General features: G+C 45.0%; 1 protein-coding gene across 1 annotated transcript in view; it reads right to left on the reverse strand.

Moving 5' to 3' along the window:
• Positions 1–18,731, reverse strand: part of LOC128695600 (uncharacterized) — a 295,135-nt gene that overhangs the window by 141,236 nt on the left and 135,168 nt on the right. Inside the window, exon 2 of the mRNA XM_070093224.1 lies at positions 5,754–5,990. Coding sequence (XP_069949325.1) covers positions 5,754–5,990 — 237 coding nt within the window. The remainder of the gene's footprint in view (positions 1–5,753; positions 5,991–18,731) is intronic.

Raw genomic sequence — 18,731 nt, forward strand, 5'->3', positions numbered from 1 at the left:
ATGAGAGCAGTGCCACAAGAAACAATGCTCCGGACTAGTCTTAAGCAGTGCCTGGAGGATGAGAGCAGTGCCACAAGAAACAATGCTCCGGACTAGTTAGCAGTGCCTGGAGGATGAGAGCAGTGCCACAAGAAACAATGCTCCGGACTAGTTAGCAGTGCCTGGAGGATGAGAGCAGTGCCACAATAAACAATGCTCCGGACTAGTCTTAAGCAGTGATTGGAGGAGGAGAGCAGTGCCACAAGAAAAAATGCTCCGGACTAGTCAGCAGTGCCTGGAGGGGACGATAGCAGTGCCACGAGAAACAATGCTCCGGACTAGTCAGAAGTGCCTAGAGGGGAAGATAGCAGTGCCACAAGAAACAATGCTCCGGACTAGTCTTAAGCAGTGCCTGGAGGATGAGAGCAGTGCCACAAGCAACAATGCTCCGGACTAGTCAGCAGTGCCTGGAGGGGACGATAGCAGTGCCACAAAAAACAATGCTCTGGACTAGTCAGCAGTGCCTGGAAAGGGACCATAACAGTGCCACGAGAAACAATGCTCCGGACTAGTCAGCAGTGCCTGGAGGGGACCATAACAGTGCCACGAGAGACAATGCTCCGGACTAGTCTTAAGCAGTGATTGGAGGATGAGAGCAGTGCCACAAGAAACAATGCTCCGGACCAGTTAGCAGTGTCTGGAGGGGACGACAGCAGTGCCACAAGAAACAATGCTCTGGACTAGTCTTAAGCAGTGATTGGAAGATGAGAGCAGTGCCACAAGAAAAAATGCTCCGGACTAGTCAGCAGTGCCTGGAGGGTACGATAGCAGTGCCACGAGAAACAATGCTCCGGACTAGCCAGCAGTGCCTGGAGGGGGACGATAGCAGTGCCACAAGAAACAATGCTCCGGACTAGTCTTAAGCAGTGCCTGGAGGATGAGAGCAGTGCCACAAGCAACAATGCTCCGGAGTCAGCAGTGCCTGGAGGGGACGATAGCAGTGCCACAAGAAACAATGCTCTGGACTAGTCAGCAGTGCCTGGAAAGGGACCATAACAGTGCCACGAGAAACAATGCTCCGGACTAGTCAGCAGTGCCTGGAGGGGACCATAACAGTGCCACGAGAAACAATGCTCCGGACTAGTCTTAAGCAGTGATTGGAGGATGAGAGCAGTGCCACAAGAAACAATGCTCCGGACTAGTCACCAGTGCCTGGAGGGAACGATAGCAGTGCCAACAGAAACAATGCTCCGGACTAGTCACCAGTGCCTGGAGGGGACGATAGCAGTGCCACAAGAAACAATGCTCCGGACTAGTCTTAAGCAGTGCCTGGAGGATGAGAGCAGTGCCACAAGAAACAATGCTCCGGACTAGTCAGCAGTGCCTGGAGGGGACGATAGCAGTGCCACAAGAAACAATGCTCTGGACTAGTCAGCAGTGCCTGAAAAGGGACCAGAACAGTGCCACGAGAAACAATGCTCCGGACTAGTCTTAAGCAGTGATTGGAGGATGAGAGCAGTGCCACAAGAAACAATGCTCCGGACTAGTCAGCAGTGCCTGGAGGGGACGATAGCAGTGCCACAAGAAACAATGCTCCGGACTAGTCAGCAGTGCTTGGAGGGGACGATAGCAGTGCCACAAGAAACAATGCTCCGGACTAGTCTTAAGCAGTGCCTGGAGGGGACGATAGCAGTGCCACAAGAAACAATGCTCCGGACTAGTCTTAAGCAGTGCCTGGAGGATGAGAGCAGTGCCACAAGAAACAATGCTCCGGACTAGTCAGCAGTGCCTGGAGGGGACGATAGCAGTGCCACAAGAAAATGCTCTGGACTAGTCAGCAGTGCCTGGAAAGGGACCAGAACAGTGCCACGAGAAACAATGCTCCGGACTAGTCAGCAGTGCCTGGAGGAGACCATAACAGTGCCACAAGAAACAATGCTCCGGACTAGTCTTAAGCAGTGATTGGAGGATGAGAGCAGTGCCACAAGAAACAATACTCCGGACTAGTCAGCAGTGCCTGGAGGGGACGATAGCAGTGCCACGAGAAAAAATGCTCCGGACTAGTCAGCAGTGCCTGGAGAGGACCATAACAGTGCCACGAGAAACAATGCTCCGGACTAGTCAGCAGTGCCCGGAGGGGACCATAACAGTGTCACAAGAAGCAATGCTCCGGACTAGTCAGCAGTGCCTGGAGGGGACCATAACAGTACCACGAGAAACAATGCTCCGGATTAGTCAGCAGTGCCTGGAGGGGACCATAACAGTGCCACGAGAAACAATGCTCCGGACTAGTCAGCAGTGCCTGGAGGGGACGATAGTAGTGCCACGAGAAACAATGCTCCGGACTAGTCAGCAGTGTCTGGAGGGGACCATAATAGTGCCACAAGAAACAATGCTCCGGACTAGTCAGCAGTGCCTGGAGGGGACCATAACAGTGCCACGAGAAACAATGCTCCGGACTAGTCAGCAGTGCCTGGAGGGGACCATAACAGTGCCACAAGAAACAATGCTCCGGAGTAGTCCAGTGCCTGGAGGGGACCATAACAGTGCCACGAGAAACAATGCTCCGGACTAGTCAGCAGTGCCTGGAGGAAACCATAACAGTGCCACGAGAAACAGTGCTCCGGACTAGTCAGCAGTGCCTGGAGGGGACCATAACAGTGCCACGAGAAACAATGCTCCGGACTAGTCAGCAGTGCCTGGAGGAAACCATAACAGTGCCACGAGAAACAGTGCTCCGGACTAGTCAGCAGTGCCTGGAGGGGACCATAACAGTGCCACGAGAAACAATGCTCCGGACTCTCACCATTAAGAAAAAGTCACAGAACTTCCTCAGACTACAAACTTTCTTGAAAACGAAAAACAAAAATAGTGTAAAGGGGAGAAAATACCAAGGAGCCTCGAGTGTCCGTGAACGACAGGACAAATTACCAAGGAGCCTCGAGTGTCCGTGAACGACAGGACAAATTACCAAGGAGCCTCGAGTCCGTGAACGACAGGACAAATTACCAAGGAGCCTCGAGTCCGTGAACGACAGGACAAATTACCAAGGAGCCTCGAGTGTCCGTGAACGACAGGACAAATTACCAAAGAGCCTCGAGTGTCCGTGAACGACAGGACAAATTACCAAGGAGCCTCGAGTCCGTGAACGACAGGACAAATTACCAAGGAGCCTCGAGTCCGTGAACGACAGGACAAATTACCAAGGAGCCTCGAGTGTCCGTGAACGACAGGACAAATTACCAAAGAGCCTCGAGTGTCCGTGAACGACAGGACAAATTACCAAAGAGCCTCGAGTGTCCGTGAACGACAGGACAAATTACCAAGGAGCCTCGAGTCCGTGAACGACAGGACAAATTACCAAGGAGCCTCGAGTGTCCGTGAACGACAGGACAAATTACCAAGGAGCCTCGAGTCCGTGAACGACAGGACAAATTACCAAGGAGCCTCGAGTCCGTGAACGACAGGACAAATTACCAAGGAGCCTCGAGTCCGTGAACGACAGGACAAAGCGATACCTCATCTGACACCAGTATATAAACGACAATCTTACTGCGTGTTCTTCAGGTTCATCAAGACTACGGTGCTCTTCATCAACTCCAAGACTGAGGGACTGATTACCTCATCTTTTGTATATAGTTCTACATTATTTACAATATATCCTTGTATTAATAAAGCCACTGTATGGCGAAACGTCTACAAATAAAGATACCCAGATGTTTCACATCTGTCTAATTCTCCATCAAGAGAAAGCCACTTAAACAATTGTTTCTTCTTCTATGGAAGACACAAGAGTTCGACATTATCAACCCAAGGCTACAGTACTGAACACCTGCTCCTCGTTTCGCCATCCAGTGGCTTTATCAGTACAAATTCAAGGACTTAATTAGAAGATAGTAGAACTATATACAAAAGATGAGGTAATCAGTCCCTCAGCCTTGGGGCTGAAGAATCTTTCCAGTTAAGTCCTTGAATTTGTATTGATAAAGATACCCAGATGTTGCGCATGTGTCTAGTTCATCTTGTCGGTAGTGTATTATTACACAAGTACAACCTGCTCTTCCACTGGCCAGACGCAATCCAATTACGGACCAGAGCCCGGCTAGTCATGCACTGATTTCCAGGTATCCTTCAAGTTCCCTCTTGACGACAGTCAGGGGCCTATCGGTAATTACCCTTATGTATGATGGGAGACTGTTGAGCAGCCTTGGGCCCCTGACGTTTTATTGTGTTTTTTGTTTACTCACGATGTCCTTGCTCTTCACTGAGGGTATATTACAGTCTGTCGAGTCTTTTGCTTTCGTAAGGAGTAATTTATGTGCGCAAATTTGGAACCAGTCCCCTTAGGATTTTCCAGGTGATAAATTATGATGTACCTTTCTTGCCTGAGCTCCAAGAGTACAGGTCGAGGGACTTCAAACGCTTGACTAAACTTATACAAGCAGTGAAGGTCCTCTGTATATTTTCCAGATATACAAGTTCATCTGTCTTGTAAGGGGCTGTTAGTGTACAACAGTATTCCAGCCTAGATAGAACAAGTGCCTTAAAAGACAATCATCATTGGCATGGTATCTTTTGTTTTGAAGATTCTCATTATCCTATCATTTTCCTCACAGCCTCAAGCCTCCACCACGTCTTGCACTGAATGACCCACGTGGGTTTAGCGCCTAGAATGAATGATAAAAAAAAATGGTAGTGATGGCTGTGATTCTCGAGGGTTAGATCCTCTGACATTATCACTCCTAAGTCCTACGCATTAGTGTTTCGATCTAATGTGTTTTAAGAATTTGTCTTATACTCCATTCTAACTTTTAACTCAAGTTTTCCAAAATAAGAGTAATTAGAATTTCTCCTCACTTAACATATTGTTTTCTGAGGCCCACTAAAAAACTTGGTTTATATCCGCTTGGAGATTTACAGTATCCTTGATGGACGTTGCTCTCGTCTGCAAAGGTAGACACAGTGCTATGGTTTACATCTCCGTCTATTTTACATTTGACGATAAGGAAAAGGATGGGAGCGAGTATTGTGCCCTGTGGAACACAACTTTTCAGTGGCAACCTCTGACTTTGTTTACTATTACGCTTTGTGTTCTGTTGGATAGAAAGTTAGAGATCCATCTGCCCACTGTTTGTGCACTTGTCGAAGGCTTTAGAAAAGTTTATATATACTACCTCTGCATTCTGTTCGTCGTCCAGTATATCCAAGACCAGTAGATAAGAGAGGCAGGAGCGACCTGCTTAGGATAGAAGCAAGAAAACGGTAAACCAGTTAGGGTAGAAGCAAGGAAACGGCAACCCAATTAAGGTAGAAGGTATTAAAAGGATCCCAATGGAAATAAGTCACTGAATTTTTTGGGTAATCCTAGGTTCTCTACACATATTCTGTTATGTATGATAATCAATGTAACTGTATTTGTGTATACCTGAATAAACTTACTTATTAAGCAAGAAAACGGTAAACCAGTAGGATAGAAGCAAGAAAACGGTAAGCAGTTAGGATAAACTCAAGAAATTTGGAAAATAGGGGGGTAAGTAAGTTTATTCAGGTACAGGTACACATAAATACAGTTACATAAAGTATCATACATTGCAGCATATGTGTAGATTACCCTGGATTACCCAAAAAGTCAGACAAAGTGACTTATTTCCACTGGGATCCTTGGGTAGGGGTGTAGAATAAAGAAAACTGGAAACAATGTTGGGTGAGGGGGAGACTCAAACAAACGGGAAAGGGGGGGGGGGAGTTTGGCGCACGAGAAGAGACACACTTACCTCTACTGAGCCACAATATTTCGGAGTCGTTGTCGGCCGACCTGCGGTAGGTCCAGTAGGAGTAGCAGGCGTCGGCGGCGGTGGCGCAGCGCACGGCCACTGCGCCCCGCTCGTCGTACACCAGCATCTCCTTGCTGTTGTCGTGCTCTCCTGGTCTCTCCTTGAAGTGAGCACACACTGACCTCCGTATATCCTCCTCCTCCTCCTGAGGCTGCCCTCCCAACCTCCCACGAACACCTGAAAGCACAACGTACACAATGGTGAATGCTAGCGACATAAGCAAATTTGTGCAAGACAGGTATACAATACCGACAAGATGAAAGTTAAGACACTTGTGCAACATCTGGTTATCTTTATTGTAGACGTTTCGCCATCCAGTGGCTTTATCAATACATATATGTTGTCCATGAATCTGTATTGATAAAGCCACTGGATGGCGAAATGTTTACAATAAAGATAACCCGATGTTGCACAAGTGTCTTAACTTTCATAAGCAAATTTGCTGATGACACCAAAATAGGCCGTCCAATTTATTCTAATGAGGATATTAGAGGACTCCAGGATGATTTGAATAGACTAATGCAGTGGTCGGAGAAGTGGCAGATGTAGTTTAATATAGACAAATGCAAAGTTCTAAATGTTGGACAGGAAAATAACCATGCCACATATAAACTAAATAATGTAGATCTTAATATTACGGATTGCGAAAAGGATTTAGGAGTTCTGGTTAGTAGTAATCTAAAACCAAGACAACAGTGCATAAGTGTTCGCAACAAAGCTAACAGAATCCTTGGCTTCATATCAAGAAGTATAAATAATAGAAGACGTCAGGTTGTTCTTCAACTCTATATATCGTTGGTTAGGCCTCATTTAGATTATGCTGCACAGTTTTGGTCACCGTATTACAGAATGGATTTAAATGCACTGGAAAACGTACAAAGGAGGATGACAAAGTTGATCCCATGTATCAGAAATCTTGAAGATTGAGACACTTATGCAACATATGGGAATCTTTATTGAGGAAACGTTTCGCCACACAGTGGCTTCATCAGTCCAATACAAATCAGAAGGGTGTAAGGAGATGAGGAGTTTGAGGTGATCAGTCCCTCAGCCTGGAGTCGATGTGTTCAGTCCATCAATCTTGTAGAAGTATAGCATAGGGCCGTACACGTGGCTTATATACTGTAGTCAGGTGAGGCGAAGCAGGAGGCGGGGTCATAGTGGTACCATCCACTAGTCGAAGTAGGTCTTCGTCCAAAGGTTGGACAAGGTTAAGAATTCTTTGTATCAAGATTCCATGATGTTGCAGTGTCTGACAGATGTGATAAATGGTTTAAAAAATCGACAAGTTGAAGATTGAGACACTTATGTAACATATGGGAATCTTTATTGAGGAAACGTTTACCACACAGTAGCTCCATCAGTCCAATACAAATCGTTTTTTTAAACCATTTATCACAGCTGTCAGACACTGCAACATCATGGGATCTTGATACGAAGAATTCTTCAACCTTTGTCCAAGCTTTGGACGAAGACCTACTTCGACTAGTGGATGGTACCACTAGGAAATTTGATCGCAATCTTCAGTACCTCTGCACTGTACACCTCTGCACTAACAGTCGATGGAAGGAAATGGGACGGGAATCCCTGCTAACAACCTATCGTCACGCACCTTAACTGACTACGAGACAAGCACCGAGTCTGGGACTCAAATTTACCACTAACATACGCAAACCTAACTATCAACTCAACCTAGTTACCAGAAACCATAGACACAGTGACAGTAACTTCCAGAAGGGTTATATACAGGGCATTCTCACTGCAGCTTTATGTGAACCTTCTTCTAATCTTCCTAGACGACATATCACTGCCCTTAAGGACCTCGCCAACGACCCCAACATTATCGTCACCACCGCCGACAAGGAGGTGGAGTCGTCATACTCAACACCAGTGACTACAACACCAAAATGATGGACCTTTTGAATGATCAGTCTACATACGAGCCCATCAGCACTCAACAGTGGGAGACACTCACAAAAGATTTTCTATACAAAACCAGACAAATACTCAAACGCACTAGAGAAGGGAAGAAACTTCTGTACTTGTTACCCAGCAATCCTAAACCAGCACACATGTATGGTTTACCCAAGACCCATAAACATAATACTTCTCTCAGACCAATCACGTCAGGTATAGGCAGTGCACCACACAAACTAGCCGGAGTTCTTGCCAAACATCTTTCCTGCCTTCTGGGGACCATCAGCCCAGCTCATCTTAAGCATTCAGGCGACCTTCTCAACCGCATCCGAAACCTCTCCATCCGTAACAAGAAACTAAGCAGTTTGGACGTGATTTTCCTCTTCACTAAAGTACCTACCACAAAAGCCATCGAGGTTCTATGACGTAAAGTCAATCAGGACCTTAATCTTCCTCTACCTCCCGGAGATTTTGTTGACTTGATTGAACACTGTGTTAATTTCAACTGTTTTTCTTTCAATAACAAGCTCTACAAACAAACCTACGGCATGGGAATGGGGTGCCCCATCAGTGCCGTTCTACCCAACTTGTACATGGAACACCTAGAGGCTGAACACTTCGCCATCCTCACCCCTTCAAGCGTCATTTGGTTATGTTAAGTAACCAAGTGACGCCTGAATGTGAATCTGCCTGTGCTTCAGATTCTCCAAGGCTGAGGGACTGATTATCGTATATAGTGCTATATTCTGCACATTATGTCCTTGAATTGTATTGATAAAGCTACTGGATGGCGAAATGTCTACAAATAAAGATACCCAGATGTTGCACATGTGTCTGATACTTCATCTTGTCGGTACTGTATACCACACATATACAGTGTTGATAAGTAGTGATTCCTTTACACTTACTGAATTCACTCTTAGTGTGATCACTGTTCCCCTGCTTTTCATTTGGGGAATCATGCACCATCTGCGAAGACTCTTGCTGTCGTAGAAGGCAATTTATTGCTTCTGAGGAGTACCATTCTAAGACTTCAAGTGCTCATAGTAATGTAGGTTCTTAACCGAGTTTATACGAGCTGTAAAGGTTCTCTGTACATTTTTCCTGTTGAGCAATTTCGCCGACCTTGAAGGGGGATGTTAATACACATCATTATTATTATTATTATAATCAAGGGGGAAGCGCTAAACCCGGAGGATTATACAGCGCCTGGGGGGGGATGTGGAAGGCATTCAGGCTTAATTCGGGGAACTGGAGCACAGATCCAATTCCCTAAATCAAGAGCCCCTCACCAACATCAAGGAACCTTCCTTGAGGGGTAATACACATCAGTACTCCAGGCTATAAAGAATAAGTGACCTGAAGAGTGTTTTGGTATCTATTGTTCTGAAGGTTCTAGTTATCCAACCTATGTTTTTTTTTTTTTTTTTTTGCAGATGCGATAATAACATTGTGCTCCTTGATGGTGAGATCATCTGACATTAACGCTCTCAGATCTTTCATATTTGACTTACGTTCTATTGTACTCTGGTCTTCTGTTTGAAAGTTTCCTCCATACTTCCATTATTTTCTTCATTCCTCCTAAATTCTTCAACTAGGCTGCCAGAAGAGGTTTGACAGATAAGCAAAATCCCTGTATTGAAAAGCAGGCGTACAATGAATTCAATAAGAAACTCGATAATTATTAAAAAAAAAAAAACACAAATGTGATCACAGTGGAGGCCCATGCTAACCTCCCCATGGTGTATAAATGTACTTAGTTGGATGAATCTTATTGTAGCCAGTAGTGGCTTACTCGCTGGCTTGGGATTTTAGGACTCACTTCCCGCGAGTTCAATCCCCACCCGTACCGTGGTTTGTTTGCAATTGTGTCATTACGATTTTGTGAGTCAGAAACTCGATAAGTTTAAGAGATAAAGATTCTCCAATATGCACTCTTCATGCACAAGGAGAAGTTACCGACAAACTTCTGGCTGTCTTCAAGAGGAATCCTGATAAGTTTATGAAGTCAATTCCTGATCAGCCGGGCTATGGTACATACGTTGGACTGTGTGCAGCTTACACCAACAGCCTAGTCGATCAGGTGAGCAAATGGAAGGCCTCATCTGGGGCATGGCCGCGAGAGCACTGACCCAGAATTCAACTCCAAATGGACTCCAGGTAGTCATGTTGATGTAAGATTCGTCTGTAAAATCTTGAAGTGTGGTAAGTGAGGTAATCAGTCCCTGCAGGCTGAGGCTTAAGACCATAAAGAACACTTCAGCAGGCCTACTGGCCCAAGCGAGGCAGATCCAAGTCTCCTACCGGCTTAAGCCAATGCCCTAACCTTGTTAGGTCAAGTCACAATCACTTAAGGAAGGAGCAGGGCATCTGACCTAGTAGCACAAGCTAGCCAGTCAGGTCCAACTCACACCCACCCGCACCCACTCATGTATTTATCCAACCTTGTCATGTGTTTGAACATAAGATGGGGAAACATAGAAACACAAGAAAAATAAACACAAATGTAGTATAATATCATCCTTTATTGATACGCATTATACCGTATTCGCGTCTATTTTCCTTCACAATGCTATTATTACGTTTTTGCGACTCGTAAATTAAATTTAGTGTCAGATTGTTTTTTTTCTCATCCTGGGTACGTTCACTATGACATCTGTAAACATCTATGAGTTTAGGCAGTTTTACTCTAAATTAATACCATCTTAGGTAGTTTTACTCTAAATTAATACCATCTTAGGCAGTTTTACTCTAAATTAATACTCATCTTAGGCAGTTTTACTCTAAATTAATACTCATCTTAGGCAGTTTTACTCTAAATTAATACCATCTTAGGCAGTTTTACTCTAAATTAATACCATCTTAGGCAGTTTTACTCTAAATTAATACCATCTTAGGCAGTTTTACTCTAAATTAATACCATCTTAGGCAGTTTTACTCTAAATAAATGCTGACCATAAATTCTTTGACCTCACTTGAAGTCACTGACCTGATGTGCACCCCCCCCCCCCCCGAGTCCCTGCACCTTTCACTCACCCCACTACACCTCTAGCACAGAGAGAGAGAGAGAGAGAGAGAGAGAGAGAGAGAGAGAGAGAGAGAGAGAGAGAGAGAGAGAGAGAGAGAGAGAGGTAAGCGTGAACAAGGACCGATATAAATACTAAAGTTGGAACAAAGGCATCGAAAGGTTCCAACCCCTCTCCTGTGAGGGTGTAGCGCCACAGTAGCGCTACAGTAGAGCCACAGTAGCGCTACAGTAGAGATCCTAAGGTGGGGGAACGAGGAAGATGGAAAAGAGGAGGGGGACGGAAGAGATACACGAGAAGGAAATAGTGAGGGAGGAAGTGGGGGTGCAGAGGAAGAGGGAGCAGGGATGTAGAAAAAAATAATGAAGGGCGTGTCCGAGCAGTGAATGTCTGCTAGGTGTGGGAATGATAAGACATATACAACAGTCGGGTATCTTTATTGTTGAAAAGTTTCGCCACTCAGTGGCTTAAGAACATAAGAAAGAAGGAACACTGCAGCAGGCCTACTGGCCCATGCGAGGCAGGTCCAAGTCTCCTACCGGCTTAAGCCAATTACCCAACCTATACTGATGAAGTCACTGCGTGGTGAAACGCTTTCTCAATAAAGATACCCAAGCGTTGCACATGTGTCTACATTTCCCTTCCTTTTTCGTCAAAGACCGCAAGAAACAGCCCTTCAGCTCAATTTTTCACGCACTAACACCACTCCTAACAAAGTTATAATCCTTCCCTACAACCAGGTTGCAATGAATGCCTCTCAAGTGCTTGTACAAACTAACACTAGAGTGGCCATCGCAACTAGTACTTCCATAAAAGATCTGACTAGGACGAAACTGAAAAGCAATGATCCAATCAATGCAGGGGCTAATACTATCCTCTGTGGAGGGTGTGACAATATACGTAAGTGAAACAGCAAGAAATCTTGGAACACGTCTCAATGAAGACATAAATACATGTAGGAACGACAACTTGAATAATGCCTACGTACAACAAAATCCAGCATCAGCAAGGTAAAAAGCTCAGTTCCCCAAGGCATTGTCTTGGCACCTCTGCTGTTTCTCATCTTCATAGCAGATATAGGTAAAAACACCCACTACAGTTTTATTTCATGATATGCAGATGACACTAAAATAATCATGAAAGTGGTAAGACACATATGCAACAGTTAGACAACTTTATTCCGAAACGTTTCGCCTACACAGTAGGCTTCTTCAGTCGAATACAGAAAGTAGGCAGGAACAGTAGAGATGTGAAGACGATGTAATCAGTCCATCACCCTTGTAGTCGTAGAATTTGAGGTTGTCAGTCCCTCGGCCTGGAGAAGTTCAGTTCCATAGTCAGGAATTATCTGAAGATCAAGCGACAGTGTGGAGACTTAAATACTGTCGGAAGGAGAGGTGCAGAGTAGTAGTAGTAGTAGTAGTAGTAGTAGTAGTAGTAGTAGTAGTAGTAGTGAGAATGTAACCACTGATAGGTCATGTCCCTCTCAGATCCAACACTTCTCACTTGTAAAGCTTGTCCAAGGTGTTTTCTGTACCAAGATGCCATGTGTTGCAGTGTCTGACAAGATGAACATCAAAATGGTATACAATACCGACAGGTTGTTAGGTAAGACACATATGCAACAGTTAGACAACTTTATTCCGAAACGTTTCGCCTACACAGTAGGCTTCTTCAGTCGACTGATGAAGCCACTGTGTGGCGAAACGTTTCCTCAATAAAGATACCCAAGAGTTGCACATGTGTCTAATTTATCAACATGTCGGTTCTCTGAACCATTCATCTACAAACTCAAACACTATATACAAAACTCAGGAGGATCACCAAATAAAACGAAAGGAACACCTGAAAGACTTAGGAATAATTATGTCAGCTAACTTTTCTTCAAAAAAAAAAAAAACATAATAAGACAAAGATCACGACACTAGGAGAATGACGGGGAGAGTATTGAGAACTTTAGTGCTCCCCCTTTAGTGCTAGTGCTCCCCCTTTAGTGCTAGTGCTCCCTCGTTTGGAATATTGTTGTGTTGGCGGCTCCATTCAAGACAGGAGAAATATCAGAGCTTGAACAAATACAGAGATCGTTGACGGCCCATACAGAACCAGTAAAGAATTTAAATTACTGAGAACGCCTTAAAGTCTTGAACGTGTACTCACTGGAGATAGGAGAGATACATAATAATATATACTGGGCCTGGTCCTAAATCTCCACACTGCCATAACAACATACTGGAACGAGAGATATGGAAGTGCAAAATAAACCCAGTCAAAAGCAGGGGTGCAGGGGGCACAATAAGGGACAACTGTATCAACATTCGTTGCCGCAGACTATTCAACATCTTACCAGAAGATATCGGAAACATTGCTGGAACAAGTGTAGAAGTCTTCAAGAGAAAATTGGACGAGTATCTTCACTGAATGCCATATTAACCAGGCTGTGATGGATATGTGGGGCAGCGAGCCTCCAGTAGCAACGGCCTGGTTGACCAGGCTAGCATCAGACGAGCCTGGCCCATGATCAGGCTCTGAGAGTAGTAAGATTCTCGAAACTCATCAAAGGTAAGGGCCTTGAATCATCATTAATCACTATTTCTAACACATACCTCTATGTGCCCCTGTACTGTTTGTAACGGCTTGACAAGGATCCTGAAGAGCGAAACGTTGTCACAATAAAATGTCACATTAGTTTCACTTGTGTCCTTTTACCTAACTCTTATGTTATACCCATCTTCCGCTTATACACTTCAGTCGGGCCAATGCGTTATCCACTGAACATCACCGCTGTCACAGAATTCATCCAAGTGTATATCTATACACTGGGGAGGTCAGCATGGGCAGTAGTGGTACCGCAACACAGGGTTTTACAGAAATCTCACAGCAACATTTCTGTGGCTGTGTTGGTGTGAGACTCATCTGTGAAAAAAAAGTGAGAGGGCGCTATGAGGCTTGAGAAGGGAGCTAGGAGGCGTGGGAGGGGAGCTAGGAGACGTGGAACGTCACCTAAGACGTGTGGAAAAGGAACTGGGAGGCGTGGAACGTCACTTAGGAGGCGTGGGACGTCACCTAGGAGGCGTGAGAAGGGTCAGAAAGCGTGATAAGGGAGTTAGGAGGCGTGGGACGCCAGCTGGGAGGACTGGGAGGGGAGCTAGGAGGCGTGGGACGTGAAGTAGGAGGCGTGGCACGTCAGCTAGGAAGTTCACTCATTCTTACTAAGGTCCTGTGAGCTGGTGCCGGAAATGCCGTCGCCGCCGCCGTGACCTCCCCCCATCAACATCTGCTGTCACCCCTCACACTACCTCCCCACCCAAACCCTCATTACTTCTCCCGTCACCCACACCACCACCCACCTACATCACTCTCCCGCCCACAATATCTCCTCTATAACCCCCCCCCCTCGCTGCAGTTGCACCCCCACCCCCTTCTCGGGGATAGGAGAGGGGAGAGAGGGTAGGGGGAGGAGAAAGAGGTTAAATCAATGAGATATAACACAGAGATGGTCGTCATGACCACACACTGGCGGCAGGTCAACCTAGGGTTAGTACGTCAGTAATATCTGAATATTCCTCCTACCTCTCTTAATTCCTCTCTCTCACCCTCAATCCCTCCACTAGCCATTCACGTATGTAAATAAGATACATATGTAGTGGTAGGATATCCGACAAGACACATGTGTAGTGCTAGGATATCCGTCAAGACACATGTGTAGTGGACATTAAAATGGTATAAAATACCGACAGGTTGTTTGGTAAGACACATATGCAACAGTTAGGTATCTTTATTATGAAACGTTTCGCCTACACAGTAGGCTTCTTCAGTCAAGTACAGAAAAGTTGATAGAAGCAGAAGATACTTGAAGACGATGTAATCAGTCCATCACCCTTAAAGTTTTGAGGGTGATGGACTGATTACATCGTCTTCAAGTATCTTCTGCTTCTATCAACTTTTCTGTACTTGACTGAAGAAGCCTACTGTGTAGGCGAAACGTTTCATAATAAAGATACCTAACTGTTGCATATGTGTCTTACCAAACACATGTGTAGTGCTAGGATATCCGTCAAGACACGTGTAGTAGTAGGATATCCGTCAAGACACATGTGCAGTGCTAGGATATCCGTCAAGACACATGTGCAGTGCTAGGATATCCGTCAAGACACATGTGTAGTGCTAGGATATCCGTCAAGACACGTGTAGTAGTAGGATATCCGTCAAGACACATGTGCAGTGCTAGGATATCCGTCAACACGTGTAGTGGTAGGATATCCGTCAAGACACGTGTGCAGTGCTAGGATATCCGTCAAGACACATGTGTAGTGCTAGGATATCCGTCAAGACACATGTGTAGTGCTAGGATATCCGTCAAGACACATGTGCAGTGCTAGGATATTCGTCAAGACACATGTGTAGTGCTAGGATATCCGTCAAGACACATGTGTAGTGCTAGGATATCCGTCAAGACACATGTGTAGTGCTAGGATATCCGTCAAGACACATGTGCAGTGCTAGGATATCCGTCAAGACACATGTATAGTGCTAGGATATCCGTCAAGACACATGTGTAGTGCTAGGATATCCGTCAAGACACATGTGTAGTGCTAGGATATCCGTCAAGACACATGTGTAGTGCTAGGATATCCGTCAAGACACATGTGCAGTGCTAGGATATCCGTCAAGACATATGTGTAGTGCTAGGATATCCGTCAAGACACATGTGCAGTGCTAGGATATCCGTCAAAACACATGTGTAGTGCTAGGATATCCGTCAAAACACATGTGTAGTGCTAGGATATCCGACAAGACACGTGTAGTGGTAGGATATCCGTCAAGACACATGTGCAGTGCTAGGATATCCGTCAAGACACATGTGCAGTGCTAGGATATCCGACAAGACACATGTGTAGTCCTAGGATATAATCAAGTTTGATCCGAGGAAGAGGGAGGTAGCTCAAATTCCTTGAATCAAGAGTGCTTCAGCAGTACCTCTCAAGTGCGCACATACAGCGTTGAAAGCAACAGACTGGGCATACTGTGGGCGCAGTGTAACGTTTGTCTGGGTATAAACCTTGGTGATAGATGACCCACAAATTGTTTTAGAAAGATCCATAAGCAAACGTACATATTAGAAAACGTTTTGGTCCCGGGACCTTGATCACCTGATTCCTTTGTATTTGACTGAAGAAGCCTACTGTGTGGGCGAAACATTGCACATGTGTCTTACTCACCAACTTGTTAGTATTTTATATCATTTTCAACACAATGATGATGATGATGATAATAATAATAATAATAACAATAATAATTTTATTTATTTAACACATAGGCCGTTTCCCACCAAGGCAGGGTGGCCCGAAAAAGAAAAACTTTCATCATTCACTCCATTACTGTCTTGCCAGAGGCGTGTTTACACTACAGTTATAAAACTGCAACATTAACGCCCCTCCTTCAGAGTGCAGACACTGTACTTCCCATCTCCGGGACTCGTGTCCGGCCTGCTGGTTTCCCTGAATCCCTTCATAAATGTTACTTTGCTCACACTCCAACAGCACGTCAAGTCCTAAAAACCATTTGTTTCCATTCGCTCCTATCTAACACGCTCACGCACGCTTGCTGGAAGTCCAAGCCCCTCGCACACAAAACCTCCTTTACCCCCTCCCTCCAACCTTTCCTAGGCCGACCCCTACCCCGCCTTTCCTCCACTACAGATTTATATTGCTCAAGTCTACCTTAGGTTACCTTTAATGAGTTTCAACAGTCTTTCTACTCCCGGAGCCCGGCCATGGGCCAGGCTCGTCTGGTGCTAGTAAATGGAGTCTACCTGGAGAGTGTTCCGAGGGATCAACGCCCCAGCGGCCGGTCCAAGACCAGGCTGCCTTTCCAAGTAACGGACTGATCAACCAGTCCGTTGGTGCTAGCCGCACGAAGTCCAGCGTAAGCACCACAGCCCGTCTGATCAAGCACTGATTTGAGAAACTTGCCTAGTTCCTCCTTGAAGACGGCCAGGGATCTGTTGGTAACCCCCTCTCCGATGTATGACAGGAGGACACTGAACAATCTTGGTCCCCTCACAGTTAACAAAAGCGATGGTAATCGCAAGACAATGTCTTGGAGGATCGAGCCTCCAGCACAACAAATTCCGAACTGAAGTGTAGTGGTGTTTTGTTCGTCAGGAAACATAAGTATCTCCTGATACAGTCACAGAAAATAAGTCACAATTTTGGCTAGGAAAAAGTCACTTTATTTAAATACATAAACAATAAAAGTAATAAAACAAAAAAATATTTGACAACACAATTTATATATGACGTCATTACATATATGTAAGGAATCATTACCTTTTATTCAATTTCTTAAGTAAAGCAATGAAACAAATACAGTTAGATAATTTCGGCTAGGCTGTGATTTTTTTTCCATGGATCCCTCGCAAACACTTGCCTTCAATAAAGCAGTCTGGTAATAAATAATGTTGACTGGACTAACAGTTTGAGAGAGTAGGAGCAGCGGGATCAGACAAACAAACGGGAAGAGCAGCCCCGTGATAGTGTAAGTGGAGTGAAGACAAGGAGCAGCCTTAGTAAAGTTAGTATTGCCCAAAAAAATCTCTGGGAGAAAGTTATGATATTTTCTGTCAAAGCTATAATTCCGTGTGAAGGCCTTACTGTGTATCAACAAAAATGTTGATCCTGGTGCACGAGAATGAGCAATCTTCAATTTTGTTGCAGCTAGCAGCTCGTGTGCACAGTTGCAAACACTAGGCACAATAATAAGTAAGATATTTGTGCAACAGTTGGGTTTATTAGTGAAACGTTCAATACAGAGGCAGCAGGTGCAGTAGCTGCCTCTGTATTTGATTGAAGAAGTCTACCGCGTAGGCGAAACGTTTCATTAATATAGATACCCAGCTGTTGCAAAGGTGTCTTGACTGAGACATGTGCAATTGTTAAAACGCTTTGCCTACACAGTAAAAAAATACCCAACTGTTGCACACGTGTCTTAATCATCAACGTAGGTATTTTAAATCCATTTTCAATATAACTAGGCACAATACGTAATTACTGTGAGGAAGTATACAAGCCGTGAATGATAAATAGTAAACTGCAGTAGAGCTGCTTCTTGGAAGGTTTCTAACTCAGTCATAAACTAACTCATAAAACAAACCGTTGTTTTGTGCTGTCCTTGACAGCAGAAAACAACAGACCTTGACAGCACAAGGCAATAGTCCTTGACAGCAGAGAACAAATCCTAGACAGCACAAAACAACAGTTTGCCAGTCTTCATTTCACCTGTAACGAGAAACTTCTAGAAGCCTTCACTCAGCACCCTGAGTGCCTACTTGCCAAGGCATTGTAATTTAGATGATCTTTTTTTTATTCCAGACATGAAACTCGGCAAGTTGTCAAGTTCCACTTGTTCTCTCAGTAGTGGGGCGGCTACGACTCCTTTAAGAGAGGTATCCTTCGAGGAGACAGAAAAACCTGCAAGACAATGTACACAAAGATTTCTCCTCTATAAACAAATAACCCGCACAGAGGAGAATGAAACTTATGAAGACGTTTCGATCCGACTTGGGCCATTAACTAATCGCGCTTCTGTGACTAGTTAATGGTCAAACGGAGGTGGTAATGTACTAGTAGACCATTACAACAATGCCAGCTCCTGGGTGTCTCTTCAGGGCAAGAACTAACCATACATGGGACTCAGATGCAGCTCTGTCGTGTAAGGATCATCAGGTTGGGGTCCCTTATGCCGTCCACCGACCCTAATGGTCCTGCCACAGCCGTTACAGGACGTCATTCTCGGGCCTGAGGGCTAAACTCACTACTAAAACGGTTATCTTATTGTTAGGAAGTGTGTCCATGGGATGCAGGAAGAGGGGGAGGGAGCTGAATCTCCTGCAAGTATCAGTGTACGCACTGCGCAGTTTATCATGATTCGCCATTCTCCTTTGTATGGACTGATGTAGCCACTGTGTGGCGAAACG

This window comes from Cherax quadricarinatus, chromosome 42, assembly GCF_038502225.1.
Source record: "Cherax quadricarinatus isolate ZL_2023a chromosome 42, ASM3850222v1, whole genome shotgun sequence".
Lineage (NCBI taxonomy): Eukaryota > Metazoa > Arthropoda > Malacostraca > Decapoda > Parastacidae > Cherax > Cherax quadricarinatus.